Source organism: Struthio camelus, chromosome 2 (assembly GCF_040807025.1).
Source record: "Struthio camelus isolate bStrCam1 chromosome 2, bStrCam1.hap1, whole genome shotgun sequence".
In the NCBI taxonomy this organism is placed as follows: Eukaryota; Metazoa; Chordata; class Aves; order Struthioniformes; family Struthionidae; genus Struthio; species Struthio camelus.
In genome coordinates, this window is record NC_090943.1 from 4323048 (window position 1) to 4350485 (window position 27438).

Genomic DNA, 27438 nt, shown 5'->3' on the forward strand with positions numbered 1-27438 from the left:
CGAGATTTGATTCATATTAAAGATGGAGAAATCATGAATGCAATAAGCAAAAGGTTATCAGCATCAGCATTCAGGCAATGGGATCTCTGTGGACAGCTAGACTGAATGCAGGGAGGGAGTGAGGGATTACAGTGTCTGTTGGAAGGGTTCAATCCAGGAGTCTGGCTTTGCTTTAGGCTCCACCCTTACAATTTAAGGACCGTGCACGATACCGACTTTGGGATACCTGCCGAGCTACGTTGCAGAGCATGAACACGACTTTGCAGGACCTAATCTAGCAGCTGTGGCTCACACTCACATGCAGTTTGCAGGCTGGACAGAGTCTCCTGGTGACTGTCAATAAACCCCCATCCTCACCACCATACCCTTTAAACTGCTGTTAAAAATGCCTGCCAGGATCACCTCCTGGCACTGAAGTTTGAGAAGATGCGTACCCCAGCCAATCAAGATGTACCACCAAAAGTACTTCCTCTCTGAAAAGAAGGAGATGACCAACAGGGTATGAAGATACAAGCCTTCTACAAGCAGCCAGAAGAAGTTGGCCATGATGCAGTACTGAAAGAAAACCATCATGACTTTGCAGCCAACCTGTAAGAGAATAAATGAACAGTGGTAAATTGCAGAATGTTTCCATCATAAACACACCAAATATCAGTAAAACTTGCTCTCTGTGTAACTTTGGGATTGTTTTTTTAAGAGCCTGTATTTTTTGTGGAATGAGCTCCCCCACAGAAAGCCAAAAGGCCTGTCTAGCTTGCCAAGGGCAGGCAGGATCTGGCTTGCTTGATGCATGCTAACCCCCGCATGGCGAGCACAGCATGCCTACCTGAGCGAGCCAGCTCAGGTCGGGATGCCGTTTGACTGTTTTAGCCTAGCGAGGCACTCGAGCATGGAAACCCTGCTGAGCTGATATGCTGAACTACCATCCCTACTAGCATGGTCCTGCTTGCTGTAGATTTTGGATGTACGTCTATGGGAAGCTGGCTTAGTGGCAAAGCTGACACCGGAAGGCCCTGCTGCAACGTGCAGCCACCAGCCTCTCTGGCTGTGCCAGCACAATGGTGTGCGGGGAAGAGCTTTGAAGCAAATCACTACATTGGTTCAAAAGTACCCTCCAAAAAGGTGCTACTTTGAACTGAGATCAATTCAGCGAGCAGTTTTATGTGCAGCCTACAAGCCCTTGGATCAGGACAACGGAGGTGGTGGGCACCAGAGAGGAGAAAACAAGTAACTGAGAACGAGTGAGGATATCTCGAGCCAGTTTTACCCCTGAAGTCAACATCTTGATGAACGACATCCGGAGTGACCTGGGCATCCCCTCCCATCCGGGGGATCATGACGCACTTTCTGATACAGGGGTGTCTTCAGATTCCTTATAGATATAGGTCTCCAGAAGCAAAAGGAAATTGCAGGCTGTATTCAACACCCTGAGCTCAAACTCAATCCATGGACGAATCGTTCTATGCACAAATTCAATGTGCTCACTGCACAGTTGCACCATGCGTACAATGTGCACCTCAGCCAGCATGAGAAGGGTAGAGCTCTCCTGTTGTACCGGTCCAGAGGCAAATTTCCAAGCCCCTTCGATTCCCAATGGCACTGCCTGCTAGCATTACCTGGACCCCTGAACCTGAAGCAATGAGGACTCTGACTTAACAGGCAGACTTCCGGGGGGGGGGGGGGGAAACCCCTCAAAACCTATATGAATTAGCCCTTGAAAGCAAAGTCCAGTTCTGATCACCTTATGGCCTGGCAGATAAGATAAAAACTAAAGGGGTTTGGAGACAGGGGTTTGAAGAAGGCCAAGTCTACAAAGAATTGTGAATGCTCGGTTAAGAAAAGGCTGATGATATATCTTTTTTTAAAGAAAGGAAAGGGTAAAGAGGAGAAGCAAGGTGAACACTAATGAGCATGGAGAGGTTTGATTGTATTGGAAGGGAACAGATTTGAAAGGGGAAGGAAGATTGTTTTTCCTCAGAAAATGAATAATTAAACACAACCTGCTGTGTGAAGATTTTGCTGCAGCACAGAAATGGGACATTTTGCAGTTAACGGGAATGGTCAGCTTAGAAAAGAAAAAAAGAAATGGATGGGAAATTTACTTCTAACCCTTAGAGGCCAAGTCTGCCAAACACCCGAAGGTGGAAATCAGCTGCCCAAAGAGATACGCTAGCATTGGCCGTTGCATCAGCACCTGATGTGTCCTAGTGCAGCCACAGCTGGACCTGTACACCTGGGAGCCCTGCCTGTGCAAGGCCTGCTTCTTCTGGCAATAGCTTCCTCTCCTCCAGAAAACGTTTTCCAGGGAGGCACTGCTTGCATTGTTGGAAATGCGAAAACCTATCCACACTCTCTAAGCATCTTTGAGACGATAAGTTGGCAATAGCCTCACTGGCTTCAGTGAGTCCGCTTGGGCAATACCCTGCTCTTACCGGGACAAAGGCATCAGTCTAGCTCGTAGCACTCCTTAGCAAGCTCCCTGCATACTGGGCTGCTTCCTTGGTGCTGTGCATGTGCATTACACTGAGTTTAGAGCAATAGCGATTTGCACCAGTGACAAGCTCACACTTCTCCCTGCTCTCCTCTCCTGCTGAAAACAGTTGCTATGTAACATGCTGGCTAAAAGAGAAACGCAGAAAGTGTTTTCTTGGTGCCACATGTTTGAGACAGAGACTTGTCCCCACAGATCACTCAAAATTAATTCAACCCTCCCCTAGTACCCGCCAGTATGTCACACTGGGGATCCTCATGTGCTCCTGCTAATCAATTTATATGCACATCAGCTCCCTCCTGCGAGCCAGATGGCATAAGCAGAAACTTGCTGCAGGGTGGGATGGGGGAAGGTGGAGGCAGCACAGACAGTTAACTCCGTGGGAGGGAAGGTGACACAGAGCTGAGCTGACAAGGGCCCGCGATGGTCCCTGTGGCACCCCTATGCTCTTTGTTCCTCTCTGCTATCACATGCATATGGCTGCGTGATACTGGCACACCTCATTTCTTTTGCCCAAAGCCTGTATGCCCACTTTGTGTATCTCCAGCCAGTGGGGACTGACTGGTGTGAGTGTACCCAGCAGGGTTTGGTCCTAACTCAGCAGCTTGCAGATGAAGGGGTAGATTTAAGGGGCCAATCTTGATGCGTCTCACATTCCCCAAATCTGGATTTACTTTTCTGGGGATTGAATCTTGGGGAATCCTTCCTGGACAGTTGTGTTGAAACTAGAGCAGAAGCATGAGGCTGGAGCACATCATGAGGAACTGGAAGACACTACGGGACAAGCAAAGGCTGCTGACAAAAAGGGCACTTGAGTTCTGCGTAAAAGAGGCTCTCAGGTAGGCCTTTCCAAACTGAATTTGTAGAGCTACTAATGTCACAAAGAGGAAACTGTGTTGAACGTAGTTCTGCGGCAGCAGAAACCCCAAGTCTGAGGGACCAAATACATCACTGCCTTTCCCACAAGTAGTGGCAACTACTGCATTTTTGGTAGACTCTAGCCCTACTGCCTTCTCTAATATGGTTGTGAATTGTAACCACCTGGAGATGAATCACACACATGGACAACAGCTGGTTTCTGCAGCTCCTTCTCTAAGGTAGCAGGACCTTCTGAGGTGGGTGGCAGCAAGAACAGAACAGTTATTGGCTCTGTGCTGGGAGATATTTGGCTATTTGAGCAGCTGCTACCACCCCAGCCATTTTTGCTTTGCCTGGACAAAAGATATTTTTATGTATTACTTTCAGGACATGGCAATAACAAATTGCAGCCTGGGATCTCCTGTAACATGGGAATGTTTCTGCTGCATTGGAACAGACCTGGATGCACTATCTGGGACCAGCCTCAAGTGGGTTCCTACAGCGAAGCTGTGTTACCACAGGCTACAGTGGCACAGTCTAGTCCCTGTGGGTTGGACTCTTAACTCTTGATACCTGTGAGGTTATCAGCTCCACCTGAGCTAGCCTGCAGGACCCCCTTCCTAGCCTTGTGGAGATGCAGTCAATATAGTCAACAGAGTCCAGCGTGTGATCTGTCTCATCCTCATGTAGACACCTAAAGCAGAGCAGAGCTATTGCAAAAGTACCCCTTTTGCCACCAACTATGCCCAGCTGGGGGAGCCCAGCTCAGCTGGAGATATGCTACTGCAGAGGTCTAGCAACACATGAGATGATTCCTGTCTTACAAAGTAACTCCCTTCTTGCTGCCTAGGCTTCTTGCTACCATTACCTGAGCTATGTAAGTTTAAACTAGGCTAGATTTTTTAAAGATAGATGCAGTTTCACTGTTGACTGCAGTGTTGTTCTCTCCTTGAATCCTCTTTGATAGGTAACTCAGGGACACATTTGGAAAGCAGCCCTCCCTGACTGTTGAGAGACTTCCTCTTCCTTGTGATGTGCAGCAGCTGGTAATGGGGTTTCTACCTTCCTAATTGATCTGATCCAGCCTTAGAATGGCTGTTATAATGCTAGGAAGTAAAATCCCTGTTTATGTAAGATGCTTTACCCTTTAGATGACAGGCACTAGGCAGAGATGAGCTATAACATCTCACTAGAAGACTTTTTTTCATAAAGAGCAGACCCCACAATGTGTCAGTGTTGGAAGACTAATACAGGCTATGTTTAGCAAAGGCATTTTCAGCAGGAAAAGCAGCATTACAACACTGCTTTTTCTATTCTCTCCCTTTCCACTATCTTGTATACAAGAGCCTGTTTTGCTGTCTTTCTGCAGTGAGCTTGTCCTGCTCATGTCCATGGAAGATATGGCAGCGAAGTGGTCTTCCTCGACTTTGATGCTGGCACATCTAGCTGAGTGGCCCCTCTCCGCTCCCCCCTTAGTGACTGCATTAGACATAGGCTATTTGCTTTTCCCCTCAAGGCCCTTCCCTTCTACATGTGCTGTCAGTCCTCAACTGCTTGAGACACTGGTTCTGCCTCCAGCCAATGAGGAATGGGAACCTCTTTTACCCAAACAAGCACTTTTGTGCTTCTCTTTAATTCATCATACTCAATAACAGAATTTCATGTCATTTATTTTAGAAGCTTACTTGAGGATGAGATGAATCATGCCTTAAGCCTACTCTATGGAGCAACTCTCCATTGACTCGGAGTGGCCAGCCACCTCTGTTGTAAGCATCTACATTTAGTCCAATTAACTGAGAACTGTTTAACAGAGTACGATCTAAAAAGCAGACGCTCTGCAAGATTAAGCAGTTTAATTGTAGGCTTCCAGTGTCTTTTTAGGCACTGTCAGGTATTCTGTCTGGCCTCTCTAGGAGGATGGGAGTTTCCTATAGGCCCTGCATCATTTCCATCAGTGCTGTGCAGATCTTTGGGATGGCCACAAATGTCTTAAAGGGTACGAGATGCCCATGCTCAGAAGGCAGAAGCTGGCCCTTTATGGAGAATTCTTAAAGGTGCTGAGCCAGCAAGACTGGGAAAAATGCTACTTATCACACTGTACTAAAGTAATGCCCTGAAGTACCTGAAGAAGACTGATTTCCACAAAGGTAGATTCATCTTTGAACTTTGTTTCTATTATTTTGCACTTTAAATGGATATCCACAGCTGTGCAAAGTAAGCGCAAAGTCCTTGTCTTGCTGGTCATGGAGCATTTAGCACTCCCTCTGCACGAGTGTGAATGTCTCCCTTCTCGATAGGAATCAGGCTCGTGACTTTCGAAGCAACGGTTCCACCATGCGATTGGCATTTATTACCCTCTGAGGCAAAACTGCCCCTGAGTACCCACAGATTTAGGCACTGACAAGTGCAAGGGCCTGAAGGCTAACAAGGGAAAAGAGAAGCCAAAGAGGTTGCATTTGCTTTGAAAGAGAAAAGGGCTTTTTGCAGTCATTTTACGACACATATTTAATGTGCTGCTCATACTTAGGAATGTAGGCTGTCCTTTCAAAAAGGAGAGGGGAGAGTAGGGATGAGGCACAGAGCTGGTTAGACAGCTGGTATGATGTGAAGACCTGTGCCAGTAGTTGTGGAGCTGGACCAAAATTTTAGGCTGTCAACAGCGGGCCAAATTCAGAGCCTACTGTAATGATGGAGAAAGACAAAAGAGCTACCCACAGCCAGTTTGCAGCACAGTCTTCATGTGCTACATCCACTGAACAAAATGCAGCCCACTTTGTCAGACTGTGGGAATAATGTGTTCAAGACGGAAGCAGAGTTTCTGAGACAGAGGCAAAGAGAAGGGTCATTAGGGTGGGAAAAGCAAGACTAAGCAATGACCAGAGGCTATGCGGCTTCTGTGCTGTGGCTACTAGCCCTTTATACTTTCACATAATTTTAGCCTTGAGAAAAATGTCTTTCTCATAAAACTGGTGCACTGACCAGTTGATCCACCCAGAAAAATGCAGTCATGATGCTGGAGGCAGTGATTAACTTACAGTTGAATCTGCTGCTGCATTAAATACACATATATCATACCCTTCAGCTATAATAACTCTGGCTGAGGTATTCTGGCTCGTTAATAATTGCTGAGGATTGGCAGTCTTCAGCAGCCACTGAATTTCTCTAGCTCAGTATAAGGAGCTTAGTTGGACAGGAGTTGGTCTGAGAACATTTTGGATTTGAGGAAGGCTGAGTGGGTAAATGCTCCCTCTCCTTTCATACACACACACAAACACACACACATGCACAAACATATGTGCTTGCACTAGTTTCCTGTGTATGCAAGGAAACTACAGAAGCAGCAGACACGAGGTCAGGCAATTCCACAGAAATGCTGCAGTGCTCCAGAGAGTGTCCCTGGCTTCTTTGCAGGGGAATATGCCACGCTACGGGTTTAGGATTTAGGTCAAAGAAGGATTTAGATCAAGGAACTATACAGGGGCACTTGAGTGATAGATCATACTCCCCTCTCCCCACACCCTACAACTGCCTTTCATGAAAATGTGGCCTCAGATTTGCTTCTATCAACCATGAAACCTTGAAGCCTCCACATCCTCTTTAAGGAACTCAGGTCCTTTTACCAGTCCTACCACCCCCAAAGCAGGAGCAAGTGACTAACACAGAGATTTCTGCAGGCCTGTTCAACAGAAGACAGATGAAACTTCATTTTCTCAGTGACAGATTTATCCAGTGCTTTGCTATTTTTATTGCCCAGAAGACATGACCTATCCAAAAGGCCAGTTGCTGTATGACTCATGCTGAATTTGCCCACAGCAACAGCTGCTCTTTTCTCCATCCTGGTCAAGGAGGCTTCCTAGATGTTATTCAAAAAACTTTTTATAATCCCACTCATGATCCTGTTGTTGAGGCACGCCTCGAAGATGTGGCAGCACAAAGCAAGTGTGGAGTGGAGATGCTCAAATGAGGGTTTTCAGGCACAGACTGACCTAGCCCTGGATCTCCATGCTTCCACTTCAGACACTCATATCATGAATCACAGAATCACAGAATCGTTTAGGTTGGAAGGGACCTCTGGAGATCATCTAGTCTGACCCCCCTGCTCAAGCAGGGTCCCCTAAAGCACATTGCCCAGGATCACATCCAGACGGGTTTTGAATATCTCCAGCGAAGGAGACTCCACCACCTCTCTGGGCAACCTGTTCCAATGCTCTGTCACCCTCACAGTGAAGAAGTTTTTTCTCAGGTTCAGATGGAACTTCCTGTGGTTCAGTTTCTGCCCGTTGCCTCTTGTCCTGTTGCTGTTGGGCACCACGGAGAAGAGGCTGGCCCCATCCTCTTGACACTCCCCCTTCAGATACTTGTACACGTTGATGAGATCCCCTCTCAATCTTCTCTTCTCCAGGCTGAACAGGCCCAGCTCTTGCAGTCTTTCCTCCTAGGAGAGGTGCTCCAGCCCTCTAATCATCTTGGTAGCCCTCCGCTGGACTCTCTCCAGGAGTGCCATGTCTCTCTTGTTCTGGGGAGCCCAGAACTGGACCCAGTACTCCAGGTGAGGCCTCCCCAGGGCTGAGCAGAGGGGCAGGATCACCTCCCTCCACCTGCTGGCAACACTCGGCCTCATGCACCCCAGCATCCCATTGGCCTTCTTGGCCACAAGGGCACACTGCTGGCTCATGCTTAACTCGTTGTCCAGCAGCACTCCCAGGTCCTTCTCGGCAGAGCTGCTTTCCAGCAGGTCAACCCCCAGCCTGTACTGGTGCATGGGATTATTCCTGCCTAGGTGCAGGACCTTGCACTTGCCTTTGTTGAACTTCAGGAGGTTCCTCTCCGCCCACCTCTCCAGCCTGTCCAGGTCCCTCTGAATGGCAGCACTGTCTTCTGGTGTGTTAGCCTCTCCCCCCAGTTTAGTATCATCAGCAAACTTGCTGAGGGTGCACTCTGTCCCTTCCTCCAGGTCATCGATGATATTCAACAAGACTGGACCCAGGACTGACCCCTGGGGGACACCACTAGTCACAGGCCTCCAACTTGACTCTGCGCCATTCACCACAACCCTCTGAGCTCGACCATCCAGACAGTTCTCAAGTCACCTCACTGTCCACTCATCCAACCCACACTTTCTGAGTCTACCCAGGAGGATGTGATGGGAGACAGTGTCAGAAGCCTTGCTGAAGTCCAGAAAGACAACATCCACTGCTCTGCCCTCATCTACCCAGCCAGTCATTCCGTCATAGAAGGCTATCAGATTGGTCAAGCATGATTTCCCTTTGGTGAATCCATGCTGACTCCTCCTGATCACCTTCTTGTCCTCCAGATGCTTAGTGATGACCTCCAGGAGGAGCTGTTGCATCACCTTTGCAGGGATGGAGGTGAGGCTGACAGGCCTGGAGTTTCCTGGCTCCTCCTCCTTGCCCTTTTGGAAGACGGGGGTGACATTGGCTTTCTTCCAGTCCTCAGGCACCTCTCCTGTTCTCTAGGACCTTTCCAAGATGGTGGAGAGTGGCCAAGCGATAACATCCGCCAGCTTCCTCAGCACTCGTGGGTGCATCCCATCGGGGCCCATGGATTTATGGATGACAAGTTTGGACAAAAGATCTCTAACCTGATCCTCCTCAGCCAAGGGAGAGTCTTCCTTTCTCCAGCCTTCCTCTCTTTTCTCCAAGGTCTGGAATTCCTGAGGACTGGCCTTAGCAGTGAAGACGGAAGCAAAGGCAGCATTCAATAACTCTGCCTTCTCTGTATCCTTCATCACCAGGGAGATAACGAAATCAGGCAGATAACGAAATTCAGGAGTCTTAATCTTGTATTTGTATAATCGTGACATCCTAAACCAGGACTAAATCCCACCCAAGTTGGGTTAAAAATTCTCTTTTTATGTTGAGGTGGCCATCTCAGCCAAAGTATTGCATAATCAACAGTGCGGAGGCAAGAACGAGACAATTGCTCTGCTTGTAAGATTTCAAGATATGATTAATTCCCCATCTCACTATCTCGACACCGGAATTCACGCAACTAACTAATTGCCAATCATTTTATAATCAAAATATGGTACAGACCTGTCCATAGTTATGCATTGTTCACAAATGTTACACGGATGCGTGTTACACAGAGATATCAGAATAGACATAGTTTACAAAGTTATATTTTTATTTTTCACAGGACACTTCTCCGTGCTTTTAATTTTACTTTTATTGTATAAAGTTGTTTTCTTTCTGAGAGGACAAAATACTAATGGGAGGTATGGATATCCTGTAGTGGCCTACGTATTACTGTTGTGATAAGAAAGGAAGGGTGGGAACAAGATTCTATGAAATTTTCCCTAAGAAGATGTTCTCCAAGATAGTATCCTTAACTGGAAGCAAAAAGAAAATTCTCTTCCCCATTTAACCAGTGATTTTTGTCCCAAGTAGAGGCTAGAGCAACCTTCTTTTACAAATCATTTTCAGAGAGAGATGAGAGGTGGATTTTCAGCAGTGACTGCTGATCCTGGCTTTGACCCTTCTAGAGGAGGTGGCAAAAATATACTGCTGCATCTTTACAGCGTCAGGCTATTTCTCATCTCATCCCATGCCTAAGGCTATTGGCTATTACATATTATCTTTTCACTACTTAGTAGGCTTTGACAGAAGAGTAGAAAAACATGCAATATCCAAGCTTCTGCAGCAGAAACTTTGGAAGACAAGGCATTTCCAGAAGTTGACACAGCGAACCGAAAATGTGACTTTCAAGAGATTTTTTTTATCCCAGCCTTCTGCTGTGGGGTCTAGTCTACTGCAGACAATCTGGCTACATGGGATGATGGCTTGACCCCACAGAGGCCAATGGCAAGGCCCCTACTGACTTCCAGAGGGCTTTGCTCTGGAGGCCTAATTTGCAGAAATTCTGCATGACGTCAGTGGGAATTATTGACAGAAATAAAGCAGCTTCTTACAGGGTGATTCTGTTCCTCAGAAAAATGAGCCCTTAGGTCAAGCCAATTTGCTGAGCCACAAAAAAATGAAAGGAAAAAAGAAAAGTGTTAACTTACCCTTGGCACATTCAGTCTTTTGTATAACAACAGAAAAACAAATTAAAAACAAATAAACAAGACTGGCTGGCAAAAAGCCTTTACTTCTCCCTGCTCTTTAACTGCAGTTGTAGCCTTGTTTCAAACAGGTTAACAAGGAAAAAAAAAAAAAAAAAACAAGATCCCTAAGGTTTCTGTTCTACCAGGCAAGAGATCCAAAGTCTGTTCAAATGGGACTTAACTTTCTGAATCACTTGGTGCGCCTTTGACTCCTTCCTGCCTTCCCTGTTGTGGAGTCTGACAAGCAAGTAATTTTAAATGCTAAATTGCCACACTAGTGGGTGGCTCAGCAGGTTTTCCTGGGAGAGTCACAGAAATGTTGGGTGCTGAGAACCTAACACTATCTGTGGGTATTCACTGACTCAAGAAATTCTTAAAATGCCATCTTGACTGAAGCGAAGTGGCTTCTGATCAAGGCATTTAACCTTCAGTTTGTAAGTGCCTTGGCCAAAGTAAATGCTCATTTACCACTAATTAAGACAAATAATAAAAAAAAAAAATTAAAAGAACATTAAAGATCTTCATGGGTTTAGTAGTCTTAAATCTTGATGGTGGACCCTCCACTCCTGCTGCCCTTAGGAGCTTCAGCCATAAGTCTACCCTATAAAACGTATGGCAGATGGATCAACATGACAGAATAGAGAGGGCTCATGGTCATCATCTGTCTCAGGCACAGAGGTACAAGGTCTGAAGCATACATTCGCCTGTTAACATGCTGCCGTGCATCAAGGGAGCCCGAGAAACATTATACAAGAGTGCTCTTAAGCCTTGGCAATAGCAAATTAATTCCATTTATCTCAACCCTCTTTCCTCCAGGTCTCGATGCATGACATTTTCATGCACCCTTCGGCGCCTAAGAGCACATACTGGAATACTTACCCTACATCAGCTGTCACAGGACAATTTATTAAGCCATTACAACCTCGATTTACTGACTGAGCTTGTAGATCGGTTATCGCTTTCATAAAGCAGAAATATTATTTCTAGACAAATGAGCTGAGTCGTATGCCACATGCATGCACGTGCACACTGCATAGGCAAGCTAAATCTTGCCTGCTCCCATCCTGACATGGAAGAAGACATCGGGAAGAAGCTACTTGGCTCAATTTCCATGTTTTTTTCTTCTTTTGCCACCACTTCTACTTGTACCAGGACTGGGACAATAATGAACCTGAACAAAGCATTGTTTCTCTAGCAACAACTTAACCTGTCTGGACCCTAGTGTACCATGAGATAACCTTGGCCTTTTTCCTCATGCTTTCACCTCTTTTATGACAGCTGACAGCCAGTTGGAAATAGCAAGACTTTTAAAACTCCATCTCTGCTAATATGGAAGTTGCACAAGACAAACTCTGTTTTATGAGCTTCCCACTCAGGAAAACACAGCGGGGTCAGATCCTCAGCTGACAGAAACCTCCTGAACTCTATTAAAACAAATGGAGCTATACCAATTTACACCAACACCAAATATGGTCCACATCACTGCACTTTATGCCTTCCCACACAGGCTTCCTCAAAGATAACACTATCTGCTGAATTCACTAAGAAGCTCTTATGTCTGCTTTACCTCACATAAGAAGCAGGTTTAAGCCTTGTGACTCTAATCCTCAAGGCTATTTAAGCATTTCGCTTCCACTGACTTTAACAGGGGTTACATAAGTAACAGCCTTTGAGGGCCTGGGACTTTCCATTTTGTCTATTAGGAATACTAGTTTTGATTTTTTCTTAGGGTCTTGTGAGTATTCCTAAGATGGTGATAAGCTCTAGCTGGTCTAGCCTCTGAGTCAGATGACTCAGAGCTGAGTCATAAAAATAGGATTATCTTGATAAATTGAGTAACTATCCCTATTTTGTGCTCATCAGTTGGAGAACCATAACGGGGCTTCTGAACGCAACCTCAGTAGTAAGGGAAGTCAACTGCAAGTCAGCAACCACAAGGAGAAGATAGCTTGCACCTACTGGTCCTTTTACAAAGAATCTGATCTCCGGATAGACAATTTCAAAATCTGAACGGGGATGTGAACAAGAAGGGGTGGATGGTTACCCCACCTTACATGCTTCTGGCTGCTACTGGCCATGGACGTCTTATTTACAGCTTCAGACGTCTTATTTACAGCTTCTCACCGCTTCACACACCCTTCATTCACTACATTTGCCAGTATATCTTCAAATTAACCCTGGCACTGAACTGACACGAATACACGAGGCATGATCGCTGTCTCTGTCTCTCTCTTTTTTTACTATTAGGTAATGTTTGCATCATTGAGGCCTCTGTTAATTAAAGAATCTAGTTAATAGCTTCTCTCTTTCTTTCCTTCTCCTCCCTCACCTCTCTGCCATTTTCTGGTACTTCCTGGAAGTGTTTCAGTGAACCTTAAAGTGCTAGTGTGAGACCTGAAAGAGAACCGGCAAACGTCTCCATTCTTTTCCCTAGCTCTCTTTTTCTTGTTTTCTACTCCTTTGTACTATTTACAGGAGCTTTCTCTATTTTTTTTTCCCTCTCTATCATTTATTTTGCTGTAAAAGTTAGATTTTAGCAGTGAGGAGAAAATCAGCAGATATGGGGACAATATCCTTCCGTAGCTGCTAGGCAGATGGAAATCTCTTAATCTAACCTGATGGTAAAGACGCAGACCAAGGGATGACATTGCACCATGAGGAGATGGGTCTGTTGCATTTGTGTTGTGATAGCAACTACCACAGAGATTCTTAGTAGAATTGTAAATAGAGGCCAAATACTGTTAAAAAGCCCAGAAAGAGGAACTGAAGCTAGTCTATTGCAACACCTGTGTCCCAAAGCCAATGGCACCTGCTTGGCTGGATATTACAGGATTTTGTGGATGGTGTGAGGTAGTTCAGGTTAGACAGGAGCGGAGCAGCTCAGTGAGAAACCTCTGCTCCATGTGAGCACTTATTTTTCCTTTGCTCCTCGTGCTGCTCATTGGCATGAAAACCAAATGCGCTTGCCATCTATTAGGTGGGAAGGGTGAGGGTCTCCTTCAGCTGATCATACAAAGGCATGGTGGACCTCATTTCTGAGGAAGGCCAGCCTGCAATGCCCTTCCTTACCTTGGGCAGTTCCTTTGCGCCTGGCTGGTCCTGAGGAATGCAGTGGACGGGGTACAACTCTGCAGTATCGCACTGAGCTACTGAAAAAGTGTCAGTTGATGTATTTACACATTTTAGGGCCTCACTCAATTTCAATTAAAGTCAAGGGAAAGATTCCCATTGTCTTTAGACAGAGTTGTGCCAGGCTCTTCCCCTGAGCCAGTCAGCCAAAGTTCAATAGATGCCGGGGTGCATTGCTAACAAGAGCTTGCCTTCCTCTCTGTAGGTGGAAGTAGACATCTTTCTCAGAGGATGCAACATGAAGAAAAGGGTGAGTTTTACATTTCCCACTTGCTGTCTTTCTCAGATGCTTCACACAGCACTCTCTTATTTTAGAGAGTAGAGCAGAGGGCCTTCTCCCCTTTAAAATGCTGCTGGATGAGCCAGAGGCTGTGTTGTTGCTTCTTATGGCCTTCTGAATCTCAAATTCATTTTTACATGGAAAACCCCCACAATGGGTTTTTGGAGGGCCAGCCTTCTCTGAAGGTCAGTCCACGTGCTGCTGCATGTGCCACGGGATCACCACTGTGCCTAAGGACAAGCCTAATTGATCTGGGAGGCTGGGTAAAGAGGAAGGAGCGCGAGACATTTGTAAAGCTATTGTTGCTTTGTTGCTGAGTTTCCTTAACACGGGACAAAGGGCCTGTGCCACTTTGCATAGGCCCTGCAATCAATGGTCATTTAAGCGTGCTCCATTTAGTTATGAAAACCAGCCTCGCTCGCCAACTCAGGGTCTCTGCCACAAGAAAGGCAGGCTGAATTTTTCATCAAACTAGGAAGACTTTTCTTTCACCTAGGCAGATTTATCAAGGAAGAAGGACCAAGGAATTTAAGGAGGCTACGGTGACCACACACCACTACATAAATACCATTCAGTGCAAGGTACATGTTTTCACTCACATAATGCCCCAATAATACTCATTGTGGCTGCACTGGCCCTGATTCCCTGAAATGCTTATTGCGCTGGTATTTGCTCTGTGGCCCATGCAAATGCCCAACAAGCTAAATTTCCAGGGCCCTCATATTGAACAGCTCAGTGACAATCCAAAGCTATTTGAATTTAAGAAAGGAAAGTCTTGCTGTAGGGTTAAAACTGCAATTAAGATTCCCCATATTAGGTAAAATGAAGCAAAACATGCTCCTGTAGCAAAGCCTACAGACAAGTCTGTCTCTTCAATTACACACGCACCTACATGAAGTGAAGTTCCTACTTGACTGGTGTATTGACACATGCTTTTGCATAGGTTATACTTTTATGCTGCTAGTGTATTAGGTCATGTTAGGTCGTCTTATTGCAACAGGTAATGCCAAACACAGGAATTAGGTCCCTTCCTCAGAAATGCTGAGAGAGGCCTCTGTTAATTTGGGTTTTATAGCCCTGAACCTATTCTGGAAGAAGGGTGCCTTTACCCTTTTTTTCGTAAAAGAACTAAGTGAAGTGTTTTCTTTTCTAAAAACATCATTTCCTTAGTTCACCCCTATTCTAAAACAGCACAGTAGTGAGAGCATTCAGTAAATTGAACCTTTTGTTCAAATTTTTGCTCAGACTGAATGAGATCAAGGCCATATTGATATTCCTGCCATTTTCAACGGAAACAAGCAACCTTCAGTAAACTGCATACATAGTCCCAAGCACATGAACTAATACCCAGGTCTTCCAAGTTATCCTGCAAATCCAAAACACAAACATACCAACCATTTAACCTAACTTAAGCCAACCTAACCCAACCTATACTCAAAGGTCTTTATAAGTGTTTCTGCAAGCAATAATTATTATGAGAGGTATTTTGATTGCATTTCAGGTAGGTCTTTTTTTGCCTTATGACTTAATAAGTTGTCCAAAATGCTGGGTCAAGATGGATACAGATTTTATAACGGGTAAACTCAGTCTAGTGTAGCAGAGACAGATTTGTTCCACGCATTTTTATAATCTTTGTGTAGCATGCAGCCATTCACCCTGAACTGACATTGACAGTGAAAATCCTCCAATGGAGAGAAACACGCACAATGGTGGTAGCCATGGGTCTGGCTGAAAGCACACTGGCTTCCAGAAACTGCCGAGTTCTTTAGGACAAAGTGCTGTATTTATACACAGAAGTGTTTCAGCGCAGACTGTGACAGCAAACACTTTTCTCACAGTCTCCTGCTATCCTGCCTTAGCCATGACCTGGTAGAAACTCCCGCAGGGGTGAAAGGTTAGTTCAAGCTCCATGGATCACTGGGTTCTCGGCTTCTCTACTGTGCTCTTCTCTACTGTGTTCAGTCCCCCGCTGGGTCCCCACCTTGCTGTTACTAGCAAGTAGCTCTTCTAAAGTTATGAATTCATTATGGAGAGTTTTTTGTTTTTATTTTTTCTCTCACTTCTGGTCACATCTCACTGTTTCGGTGATTTTAATTTCCTGCCTAAATTTATTCATGATCAGTGTCTTCTTGCGTCAATATGGCCTTTAGATCAACAACTCTTCTCCTGCCTTCATGTTTGTGCCAACTGATTACACCGAGTTTGCAAAGTGAAAAATATCTCAGCTCCTTTTCCCCCTCCTTTATCATCCCAGTGGAGAAATCTCAGTTATACATAGTTATCACGGGATTCAGATCCAGATTAAAAAAAGTTAAATTTTGCTGTCTATATAGAGACTTCTATACTGGAGCCAGCTGTCTAAACTCCTGGGGAGATCTGGTCAGCGCAATCAGTGGAGAGAGCTATTAAGGTTACTGAGTGCAGGTGCCTTCTTTAAAGTGAGATGATTAGCTCTCCAGACCCCACTGAGTACATTAATTAGATCTCTTTTGACTATGATTGCAGTTTACACACTTAGCTTATGCATAGGTACTTGCCTTGTTAAAAGAAGTCTAAAGTTACTTGTCTGAATCTGGAGCTGACTCCCACTCTCACTGACATGAGGGGTTTGAAGAACTTCTCTGAACACAGTGCTGTAAGTCTCCTTTGATGAGGATATCAAAAGACATCAGTATGGGGCTAGGAGACAGATACAGGGCTAATGGGACATCTCAGAAAGGACTAGATATCTACAAACCTTTGAGCATTATTATTTATTTTATGCCCTTTCCATCCAAACTAAACAGCAGCAATTGGGTTTTTGCTTCTTCTCAAACGGCTAAAAACGGAAATCTTCCCAAAATATTGTCTCAGATGCATTTACAAGGTCATTTTGGTGCATCAGTTAAGAGAATCAAAGAGGACAAGGTGGAAACTTCAATGTGAATGGCTACTTACTGAGCTCACAAAGCAGTGTTCAGATTCTCCACTCTCAAAAAGGATAACATCTTTTATGAAGACTGCAATGGCTCTCATTATGAAGGACATGAAGAGGTGCATGTGAATATAATTTCGAGTACAGTGTAGTTTTCTGTTGAGAAGCAAGAGAAGAAACAACATTTCTGAATAGCAAGGCTACGCAAAAGCACTATTGATCTATTCACATATTTCTTCTGCAAAGATATAGACTTTCAATTAAACATTCGAAACTTTGAGATTGACTATATTCTGATGTGACTCACTGAATATCCACTTAAGCCTTTATAAAGCCACAAAAGATGTGCCACTCCATGTAACTACAGTGCTGTTCCTGTTTTTCCCATTGTCAGAAAGAAGGTCAAAATATAGAATGACAGAAAACAGTTCCAACATACCGCTTTCCAATGAAAAAGAGATTCTTTTGACTAAGTAGACTTTGCTCCTGATAAAGGTCTGTTTTCTACAGAACATTGCACCGTAATAAATCTTTTAAAAGTGAAATATTTCTTTAGGAAGAGAAATTAATTCTTAGCAGCCCTTGCCAAAATTAACAAATACTGCATGTTTTCTAGAGCAATATGACCTATATTTTTATTCAAAACTAACTAGGTATTAATCATATGAAGAAAGGCATTAGGCTTATTCTTTCCTGTGCCCTCTAATATATTCTGAAGATCTATTTTGATCAAAAAAGTCTGCTTTTCAAGTGAGACTTTACATCAGCTAAAAGTGAAAGGCCTAATACTCTGGAAATGGGTACTCTGTACAGTCATCAGAACCAGAACAGACCTCACTCAGCAGCATGATCAAATTACCACCACCTCTTAATGAGTCACTGTGCATCGGCAGAGTTTGTGCTCTTAATCTCTGATGATGGCAAGATAACGTGACTGAGCTGAATCCTCTGCTCTTGCAGACAAAGTCAAGTCAAATTACACTGTTTGCCACAGATGAAGAGTGTGAACCTAGACACTTTCACCAGTTTAGCTGGCACCTTGTAGAGATGAGAGAATTTGATCATGTGTCTGATTCACTCCTTTGCTTATGAGAGGAGTGGAGAGAGTGCATATGTTGGGAGGTGCAAAGGAAGCAGTTATCTCCGTTCAAGGACTGTAAAGGGTCATGAAGTCTTGGTATAAATTTGAGAGTTGCTCTAGAATATGTTGCTTCCTACATGTTTGCGGGGATGATTTCTGGACCAGACTGGAATAAATTTGCAGTGACATAGTGAGAAAGATACTTCAAGGAAACCACCAGATAGCGGCGTGAGGAGATGGAATACAGACCTTCCGTCTCACGGAAGTTTTGTTCTTTGCTCCCCATATTTAAACAACGTTATAATAGGAGATTACCCCATGGGCAGGCTTCTTCACCAGAGACATCCAAATTTAGATGCCTGAATTTACTGTAAACGATAGAGATTGAGGATGAATTATGTTGCCAGAACCTAGACATCTAAAGCCATTTGATGTGCTGTAGAGTATCTGCCTGCCAATTCACGAAAGCTTGGGCCTCCTGAAGGTCCTGCTTCCCAACTGCCAACCCTGTGCAAATGTGACAGTGGCCCTAGCATGTCTCAAACAGTACTAGGTGCCTAAGTCTTGCCCTAGATTTATGTGGGCTATATGAGGAGACACTTTTGAAGCACACTTTTGGAGGTAGTTCTGGGGTGTAATTCACCTCTTTCTTACATTTTAAATATCTGCTTTAGTTGAAATGCATCATCCCTAGAATCCATACATACCATGCTGACTAGGTCTCTGTGGACCATAAAGAGAACATGGGGTGACTAGCTCAGATATAGAGATCTACCACTATGCATTTGGTCAGATGGATTCTGCCCTACATAATTAGATTGGGGTTGTACCTTTCAGGCAAAGGCTGCAATTCACATACCAGAAAACAGTGACACCAAAAGATAGAAGAACTTCCCTCCCCTGTCCACCTTAGACATGGCAGAAATCTTGCATCCATGTATAACACTCATGGCCTATAAGCAAGACGGTTATTTATTTGAGCTTACACAGTCACTGTTTCCTCTGAGACATCCCCTTACCTCTGTCTTTTTTACTCATGGTCTTACCTGAAGAGACATAAAATGATCATAGCAGCTGTGAGAGCAATGAGTGACAAGGTATGTCCAATGGTGTAGCCGGTCTTGACTGTGCCATAGAACGCTGTTTGCTAATGTGAAGAAAAGAAATAAAATAGGACTTTCAAAGAGCTGCCAACACACTTTCCTAAACAAACACTGCATACACCATCACTGAACTTTTACTGACTTTTTTGGTGAAACCAGGAAACCATCCCATTTCATTCTCTTCAGAAATCTCAAACCCCTTCACCTTTTAAAATCAAATCCAATAGAGTACGATTCAAATACCACTGGTGTGAGTAAGATAAAAGTGTCTGGTTGCAGTAGAGCTTAGATCACCCCATAACCAGGGGAAAGGTTTCTAGAAGAAGTCTTATTTGACACTCACATAGTTATATGATTATAATCTTGTGAAACAATGACTAATATTCAGTTAAGCAGAGCATTGACATGTCAGCACTGGCTATGATGAACTCATTTTATTAACGAAGGTTGAGGATAGAACTGGTGTGGAAATTGCTTTTCCTTTTGTGGAAGACACTGATTTCGTTTTGGCAAGGAAAAAGGAACAGTATTAAAACGTTCTCACTGAAAGCACACATATGTTCATTCAGAAATAGGTGTTAACTTGGAAATTAGTTAGTTCATGGCTTCTCTCTTAGACATGAAAGACAGCACACGGAGGGAGTCTCTAAGCATGGAGCATTGTGGGATTTTAATCTGATATGGAAACCTGGTCTAAAGGAAATGGAGAAATAAGGACTCAAAACTCCAGCTCTCATAAGGCTCTGCAACAACACTCTAAATCCATATATTTGGCTTTTCAGCTTAAAGAAAAAAAGATCAGTTGGTTCTTGGGCATTTGTTTTATCCATGAAGAATCCGTATTTTCATGAGAAAACCACTCAATTTGTGGAAAATGCTAAAATCCAGCCCTTGCCATCATTTTCAATTAAAAAACCACACCAAAATATCCCAGAAGAAGCAGTTTTGACCAAAAATCTAAACTCAACCCTGTTTGGGAAATCACTCTGATTACAAAGAGGACTGACTTTTTTAAATGTTATTTTCATAACCCTCGTGGAGCAGTAGGATCTCTACAGAACCAGTGAGGCAGAGGAGAGAGGTAATCCTCCAGCATTTGCACAAGGCAACTTGGAGGAGTGTCAAAACAAGATGGAAATCTCAGATAGCGCAAAGGTTACAGCGATCATGTTGCTTCATCACTGCTTCATGCGCCAGGAGAGATCTGGCCAGGCAGAAGGAGAGAGCTTGTGGAGGGTGAATGAGTTTGAGGAAGAGGTCATCCTACACATATTTGGGAGAGCAGACAAGAAGGTATAAGATGGGGGGAAGGAAATAAAGATATATCATTGGAGATGTCAGCAGTGGGCTGGCAGATGGAAACTACAAAGTGGGAATACAGGTATGGGCCTCTTGCTTCTTAGAGTCATTCACAAAAGTAAGCTATACCCAGAAGGATCTTAGAGCTATTCAGTAAGCAATTCTCTGCCCTTCTGCTTTATGATACGTGATCCTTCTTGTGTATAGAGAGATGGCTCTGCATTCAACTTTAATGTGGAATGTGGAGTTATCTCTGTTCTGGAAACAGCACATAATTAATTCTCACTCATCATTTGCACTCGCCAAGGATGATCACCTCCTGTTTTACAGATATCAAAGTAGAGAATTTTACCCAAGATCATAAATGGAATTGGAATTTCGCTTTTAATGCTCAGATTACTAAAATATTCACATCAGAAGAAATAGAGGGATTTAAGAGATGTAAAAGAAATGCATGCTCCAGCTCTAAGCCTAGATGTGCTATTGATTCGCTGCATGAAACTGGACAACTTTATCATTCTCTTTCTGACTTCTAAAAGCCTCTGCTTAATTTCACAGGCATGTTGGGAGAGCAACTAGTTAAGATAGGTGCTATACTGATAGTAATTCAGAATCAACTTCCTTAACTTCTGCTAAGTAGCCTCTACATTTTTTCCTCGGTAACTGAGATGAGACTGTGAATCATTTACATTTGTAATGAGTTTTGAGGCAGCAAAAATGCTGACAACAGATCTTTGCGCAGCCCTGCACCCAAACACGCTTAGAGTTCATCTCTCTTAGAGAGTTTAGCTCTCTAAGGCTACACTAATCCAGGCTCCCTCTAGAGTAAGTGGAAAGAGGCACCTTTGGAGAGAAATGCAGGATGAACTGACCTGTGGAGATGCCTATCTCTCTTCGTTGCCCCTAGATGGAGCCTATGGGGACATATAGGGTGGGCTGGCTCTGACCACATGGAAGCGCACAGTGGGGAAGCTGTGCGTCTCTTCTGACAACAGGGCAGCAAAACAACCCCTGGTTTCTTAATATATGGTTCTTCAAAGTTAGGTTGGGCAAGGAAACATTATCACTGCCAGGATCATAGCGGCACTACTTCAGTGCCTACATCATCTGTTTTCCAAGGACAGCTAGAATTTAGGAATAAAATCTTACACATATCCCTTACTTATTTTTTATATTTTTCCTGTTGTTTCTCACTTGAGACCAGTAGACGTTAAAAGTGCATGAAGCATTTTAGGCATGGATGGTTATCAGTCTGTTCAGGACCTCATGCCTCATACAGCCTACTGTTCTCCTTTTTTTTTTTTCTATTCCCCTTGAATCTTCCTCCCCAAATTGACAGCTAATTCAAAAAAAAAAAAAAAAAAAAGAAAAACTATTCTTCACAGGCTAGTACTGTATGTTCACTCTCCTCGGCCACTTTTCACACAAAGTAGACTTAAACAGCATGACAGAACTGCAGAAATAAAAAGAAAATAATTAAGAGAGAATTAAAAGAACACAATATGTGTTCTCTTGGTAACGAGGCATTCTGGCAATGCTGCAGTCCTTTGGGTCGCCAAGGCATGTCACAGGAATTCCCAAATCCCTTTGCAGCTGGAACATAAACTCGAGCTCTTGGTGGAGGGCCTTCATGCTGCAGATCTCTAACAATGGCTTCCACAAAGAGGAAACGGTGCCGTACATATCGGTCATAGAAAAGGGACACTAGAGGATGTGAAGTGGCAGCTGACCCCGAAAGCATACTAAAGCTCTCCCACCAGTAGATCCCTGAACTTCTTTGTGTGGCTTTCCCTTTGGTATTTTCTGTATTCTTTCACTCCTAATGCTGGCTAAGTTCAGTTCAGATTTTCCATTAACTGTTTGAGTGCCTTTGAAATGTGTGGTCATACACAAAGATCCTTCACTGCATATATTTGCTCATTATTCAGATTCCTAGGTCCAACATGCACAAACTTTGACATATGTCCTAAGGCAGAAAAAGGCATGGATTTAAAACAAATACATAGTTGCAGTGAAATACAATGCCATTCTAGCTTGAGCTTTTTCTTGTTGACTATATGGGACAGCTGTAGGTGACTAGCTTAGATTAGATGTTGAACTTTTAGTTAGGTGAGATGAATCCTGCTTTTAAAAGAGACTTTTGTTATCCTCTTTAGACTTAACCTTTCATGTCTCAGCATGCAGTAACCCAGTAACAATCTCCTTTCTGTGTAAATGCCAATATGCTACAATATTTTAAAGTTAATTACTCATAGGTCACTAATTACTAATTTACATACAGGCAACATCCTTGAGAGCTTGTGTATTTCCTTACAAAATATATAAATATTTCAAGGGATGGCTTGGACTAACATTTCAAACTTGAATGTGTAAAATCAAGCACCTGAAGTTACACATGGGCACCACAGTGACACTGCTCTGATCTTCTCTGCTGCTGAGCTCCTGCCACTCCCTTGGAAATCAAAGGGAGGGTCAGCTTTTTGACTAGAAGGACATTTGATCTCTGCTTCCAGCGATCCTCAAGAGGATCCTTCCTTCTTGAGGGATCAGAGTGGGAATGGAAAAATTGGACAGGCGGAGATCATGTGATTCTGCTACCTATCCCTGGTAAATCTTGATGTCTATCCACTCAGGTTTACCTACATCTTCCCCTGGAGTGCTGTTGGAATCATATCCACAAGCTAGGGCATATGGCGCAGGGTACACATCTGTCCAGCCTTGGCTTGTACAATTCCTGGTCACATTCCCTGGAAGAAAGACAGAAAGAATGATTAAAAAAGACATATGAGGCTTGTTGTTAAATAAATGGCTGCCTACGCTAGTTTCAATGGCAGATCACAGTTCTCTTAACACCTGGAATAAAACTTTTGCCCTCTTCCATTATTATGAAGTGCTCATTACACAGGACACATAGAAGGGGGCGACCAACTGGGTCATAAGTTCAGTCCTCAGAAATTAGTAGATGTTTACCATAGAAGTCCCACAGAACATCTCTTCTAGTGGTATCATAATGCCAATTGGAATTGGGCCAATGGTTGTAGGCACCACAAGGAACTATTATTTGAGACTGTCTCTATTCCTGGAGAATTTATCATCTAAATAGAGTAGTGAGATATTTACTTCTTTCACTTTGCTTGTGAGAAGCTAAGATAGACGGATAAAGCGCTCATTTTGTGTTACACAAGTAATGTGGGACGGCTGGGAAATTAACGCAGTCCTTGAAATCCATGCCTTGCCTGCAAGACAAGCCTGAATTGTACTCAAATGTGATTCCCAGAAAATCTACTACACTCTTGCTTGAGAACCAAATACTTCAAAATTTGGCAATGAAGGGAAAAAAGACACTGGCAACCTGTACCGCATGTTTTAATATGAATACTCAGTGGAATAAGAATTCTTAGACCTTTACACAGGTTGCTTGCTTAAGGCCTCTAACAGCCTGAAAAGAGCTGCGTAATTAATAAGGACGTCTCTATCCTTCAGCCAAAACAGACAGAACTGAAGTTCCCATGCCTTTGGTAACCTCTTTGCACTTCTGGGTCCATCTGGGATTGTAAGGATGCTATTAAGCAAAGCTGTCCTCACTTCATAAGACATTTTTGCTTCCTGTTCAAACTGGACTGGGTGACTATTAGAACCCATCTGCTGTTCAGAGTTGCCGTAAGAAATGCAAAGCATCTTTAAAAAGACTTTAGTGGCAGCCCCTTCATTTGTTCCTGGTAGGTGTTCACTTCTCTGTGAAATCAAGCTTTCCCTGAACAGAGCTAAGGAGGACGTTATTGTCAGGAGCACTGGACGCCAAAGTTAGTCTTCTTTCTCATTTCCACAATAACTGGAAATTCAGTGCGACTCCACAGGGTCATTAGTTATTAGGCGAGGCCTTGTTTTGCTAGGGTCTATGCAAACATTAATCAAACAAAAGAAGGTAAGAGGCCAACAAACTGACCAAGATAGACCTTACACCAAAAGGTTCATAATCTAAAAGGCCAAGAAAGATGTTTGTCAGATGGAAAGAACAAAGCAGCAGCACATCAAACAGCATGTTGCAAGCACCTCAGCATCCACCCTGACCATTGATCCCTACCCTGCCTCTTGCACGTGAATCACATCGTTGAGATGTTAATTTGAACATTTCACACGTCAGCTCCTCGGCATTTCTTCAGTGTCGTTTAGCACTTAAAACTGCATGCCATCCTTGACTGGGCAGTTAGTATAATAAATCATAATGAAAAGGTAGTAGAAAGTCAAAACTTGCCTATGACTTCCTAGATGAAGAATTACATCAGTGAAACTCAAAAGCTTTGCAAGCATTTCCAACAATGGGATTCTTTGCACACAGGAATAATAAAACTTCTGCTAACAGGAGCAAATCAATTATGCAGCTATGAGTCATGAAAATGCTCAAGCATCACCTCCAGGAATTTCTGACTATTGAGTCATCCGGGCATCTTCCTAACTATAGATCTGATGTATCTTGCACTGAAATCAGCAGCTGTCTATCCACCGATCGTCTTGAATTCCTGTGACAGGTGGCCTTTGACACTAAACTTTCCCCTCTAATTCTTCCTTACAACAGATCTAAACTTCATGAAAGCTCTAGTGCATTGGCCCATTTTAACAGCTGTCCCTAAAGTAGTTAACTTTAGCACAGTTTGGTGGGTTGCTATTCCCCAGGCTTTTACTGCATGGTGACTATTTACAGTTCTTTTTTCCCAAGGTTCATATCAGAATCATAAAAGATGTTGTCTGTGCAAATAAATCAATCAAGGAAGTTACCACTAAGTGTTTTTTTTTTTTTTTAGAACAGTTATGTAATTTCTATTGCTTCTTCCTCATTACAACAGATCCCATCATCTGAATTTTTCTGTCTCCTATTTCCTGCTGAGGACTCCTCCTCTCTGTTTGAGGATGCCTTTAGCCTTCATGGCAGTTTTGATTCCTTGCTTCTTATCCTGAGTGAACAAACAGGTGCTTGTTTCAGCTTCATTCATTTCCTCATATACTCATACTTCTTCTTTTAAATGCATTTCTCCACTACTTTTTGCTTCTCTTGTAATTCTTCTCAAGGTTTTCAGAGCACTTTCCAAAGTTGTCTTAATTCTACTGCAGTGGAGGGAAGGAAAATGATACAGAATCACTGGGATGAGACTTGGCCTCCAGCCCAAATGTTATACTAAATAAGTGAACAAACTGAAACACACAAGAAAGAAAGCAAATCTGGCAAACCTATCCAACCTGTTTTTCTCCTGTTGCCAGTGACTACTGCTGTGCGCTCACACACAGAGGTAACCTTCCATCAATCCTCTGCTGAGATCAGGTACTCAGGAGGCCACAATTCATTGCCTCCACTTCAGGGGAAGCTGAATAAAAAGCAGCTCTGCTCTCTGAGAGAAACCCATAAAGACAAGTTTATTTTTTTCACTTTATTCCAGATCTGGAAGCATGAACGGCTGATTCTCTGCTGATAAGTGAAAAGAACAAAATGATTTTTTTTAAAACAAAACCAAATAAAAGTGTTTTTAATAGTCTTCTCAAACCCTGGCGTCCAGTGCACTGCAATTGCTCATCTCTTGCTAGAAATGCGTGAGATTTTTAAAAAATTCCTCCCGATTTTAGAGAACATCGCTTCCCAGGGAACAACTTCTACCACTCTTTGCTGCTCAGGTCACTTTTTGATTCACAAATTCAAACACATGGTCTGATATAACAAATCTTCCTTATAGTAACTCATGTTCTGTACTAGATGCCTGGGAGGTGCAAAAAGCCCAAAGTTAGAAGGTACAGATTTTACTACACTTCAATATTGGCTCAAGCGATAGATGACGTCTCCCATCGGCACAAGACAACATTTCTAATTACTCTGACATTAGGTTGATTCCCTCCCATTCTGAAGAGGAACATAAAGCTTGGTAAATCACCCTACAGGCTTAGCTCTTCCGAGCATCACCTAACGGACAGCTAGTGAACTTCAGATTGTAGCATTAAACTGAGATTTTTATGTCATGGGCTCAAATCCCAGCTCTGTCGCCGACCTCCAGTGAAACTATCACCAGTTTATTTGACCTCCCAGGGTTGCAGTTTCCCACCAATATATGCTTTAGCAATACCGTGTGCTCCTCTGTCAGTAGGAAGGCAAAGTTCTTCATGCTGTCTGCCAGAATGGTTTCCCCGGAAAGCTGTTTGCGTAATATAAATTCTCCCCAGAATGATACACTAATGAAGTATTTTGAGGCTGCAAAACCTAAGTGGTAGCATCAGAGGAGACAGAGCTTTATGGTATTTGTGCACCGAGAAACTATCTCCTGCCTGTGGACTGTCTCAATGTTTCTGTAACTTTCCCATTTCCTATCAGATTGAACCTAAATCGTTGCAAATTCGATGGTGCGCGAGCCCTCAGCAAAGAGAAGTCAGAGGGTCAGAGGGCTTTCAGCACACCAGCTTCTTCACCGTAGGCTTTTCTCTTTGTGCATATCAGGACAAAGGCGTTAAAAGATAAGGTTTTAAAGGGAAGAAGGTGATGACTTTTTCACATGGGCTTCCTCCCAGGCATGAGGGAACGGATTTACAAAGGAAACAAAATAGCAGTGCAGAAACCTAAAAAACAACAAAAAAAAAGGTTGGTCTCTATAGCTGGCAAATACATTGTGTAGAGGTAATCCTTATACAGGCTAAAGGAACCGTAGCTACCACTGGAGAACCAGGATGGGAAACTAAGCAGTCAACTTTCCAAAACTAAGCTGATGACGTAAAAGCTACTGTTAACAGAAGGGAGTATCTAGTGTAAATAAGAGGCTAGACCTTTGGCTCTTTTATATCAGTGTTTATGACAGTCACGGAACAAAACGCTATTGAAATGCAAAGGGCGAAGCAGCAGGCCTGGAATAACCAGTTTGTGGGAAGTTTTACGGCTCGAGCATAGCACAACAGGCTGCAAGTGTTTAATCAAATCACTGCCTGTCTTCATCCAGCCCCAGATAGGAGACCTGCCTCTTTGCAGATGCCCTGACCACGCCAGTGCAGAAGTGTCGGCGGCTCCGCGTGCAGCCCCGGCGGGGGCAGCGAGCCGGCAGGGTCTCCGAGCAGAGCTCTCCCACGGCCGAGGCCAGCCAGTCTGCAGCACGCTAAACGTTAGCTGATTGAAAAGCTAACCAGTGGCGGTGACGGGACCAGCCATCCAAGTCGACGCTGTTCTTGAAGCTCTGCTTCCAGCGTGCCAC

General features: G+C 43.7%; 1 protein-coding gene across 2 annotated transcripts in view; it reads right to left on the minus strand.

Moving 5' to 3' along the window:
- Positions 1 to 27438, minus strand: part of VIPR1 (vasoactive intestinal peptide receptor 1) — a 117792-nt gene that overhangs the window by 18413 nt on the left and 71941 nt on the right. For both annotated transcript variants that reach the window (XM_068934124.1, XM_068934125.1), the window contains exons 4-7: positions 22865 to 22968; positions 18866 to 18966; positions 16762 to 16894; positions 435 to 588 (exon numbers count right to left, since the gene is read on the minus strand). In XM_068934124.1, coding sequence (XP_068790225.1) covers positions 435 to 588; positions 16762 to 16894; positions 18866 to 18966; positions 22865 to 22968 — 492 coding nt within the window. The remainder of the gene's footprint in view (positions 1 to 434; positions 589 to 16761; positions 16895 to 18865; positions 18967 to 22864; positions 22969 to 27438) is intronic.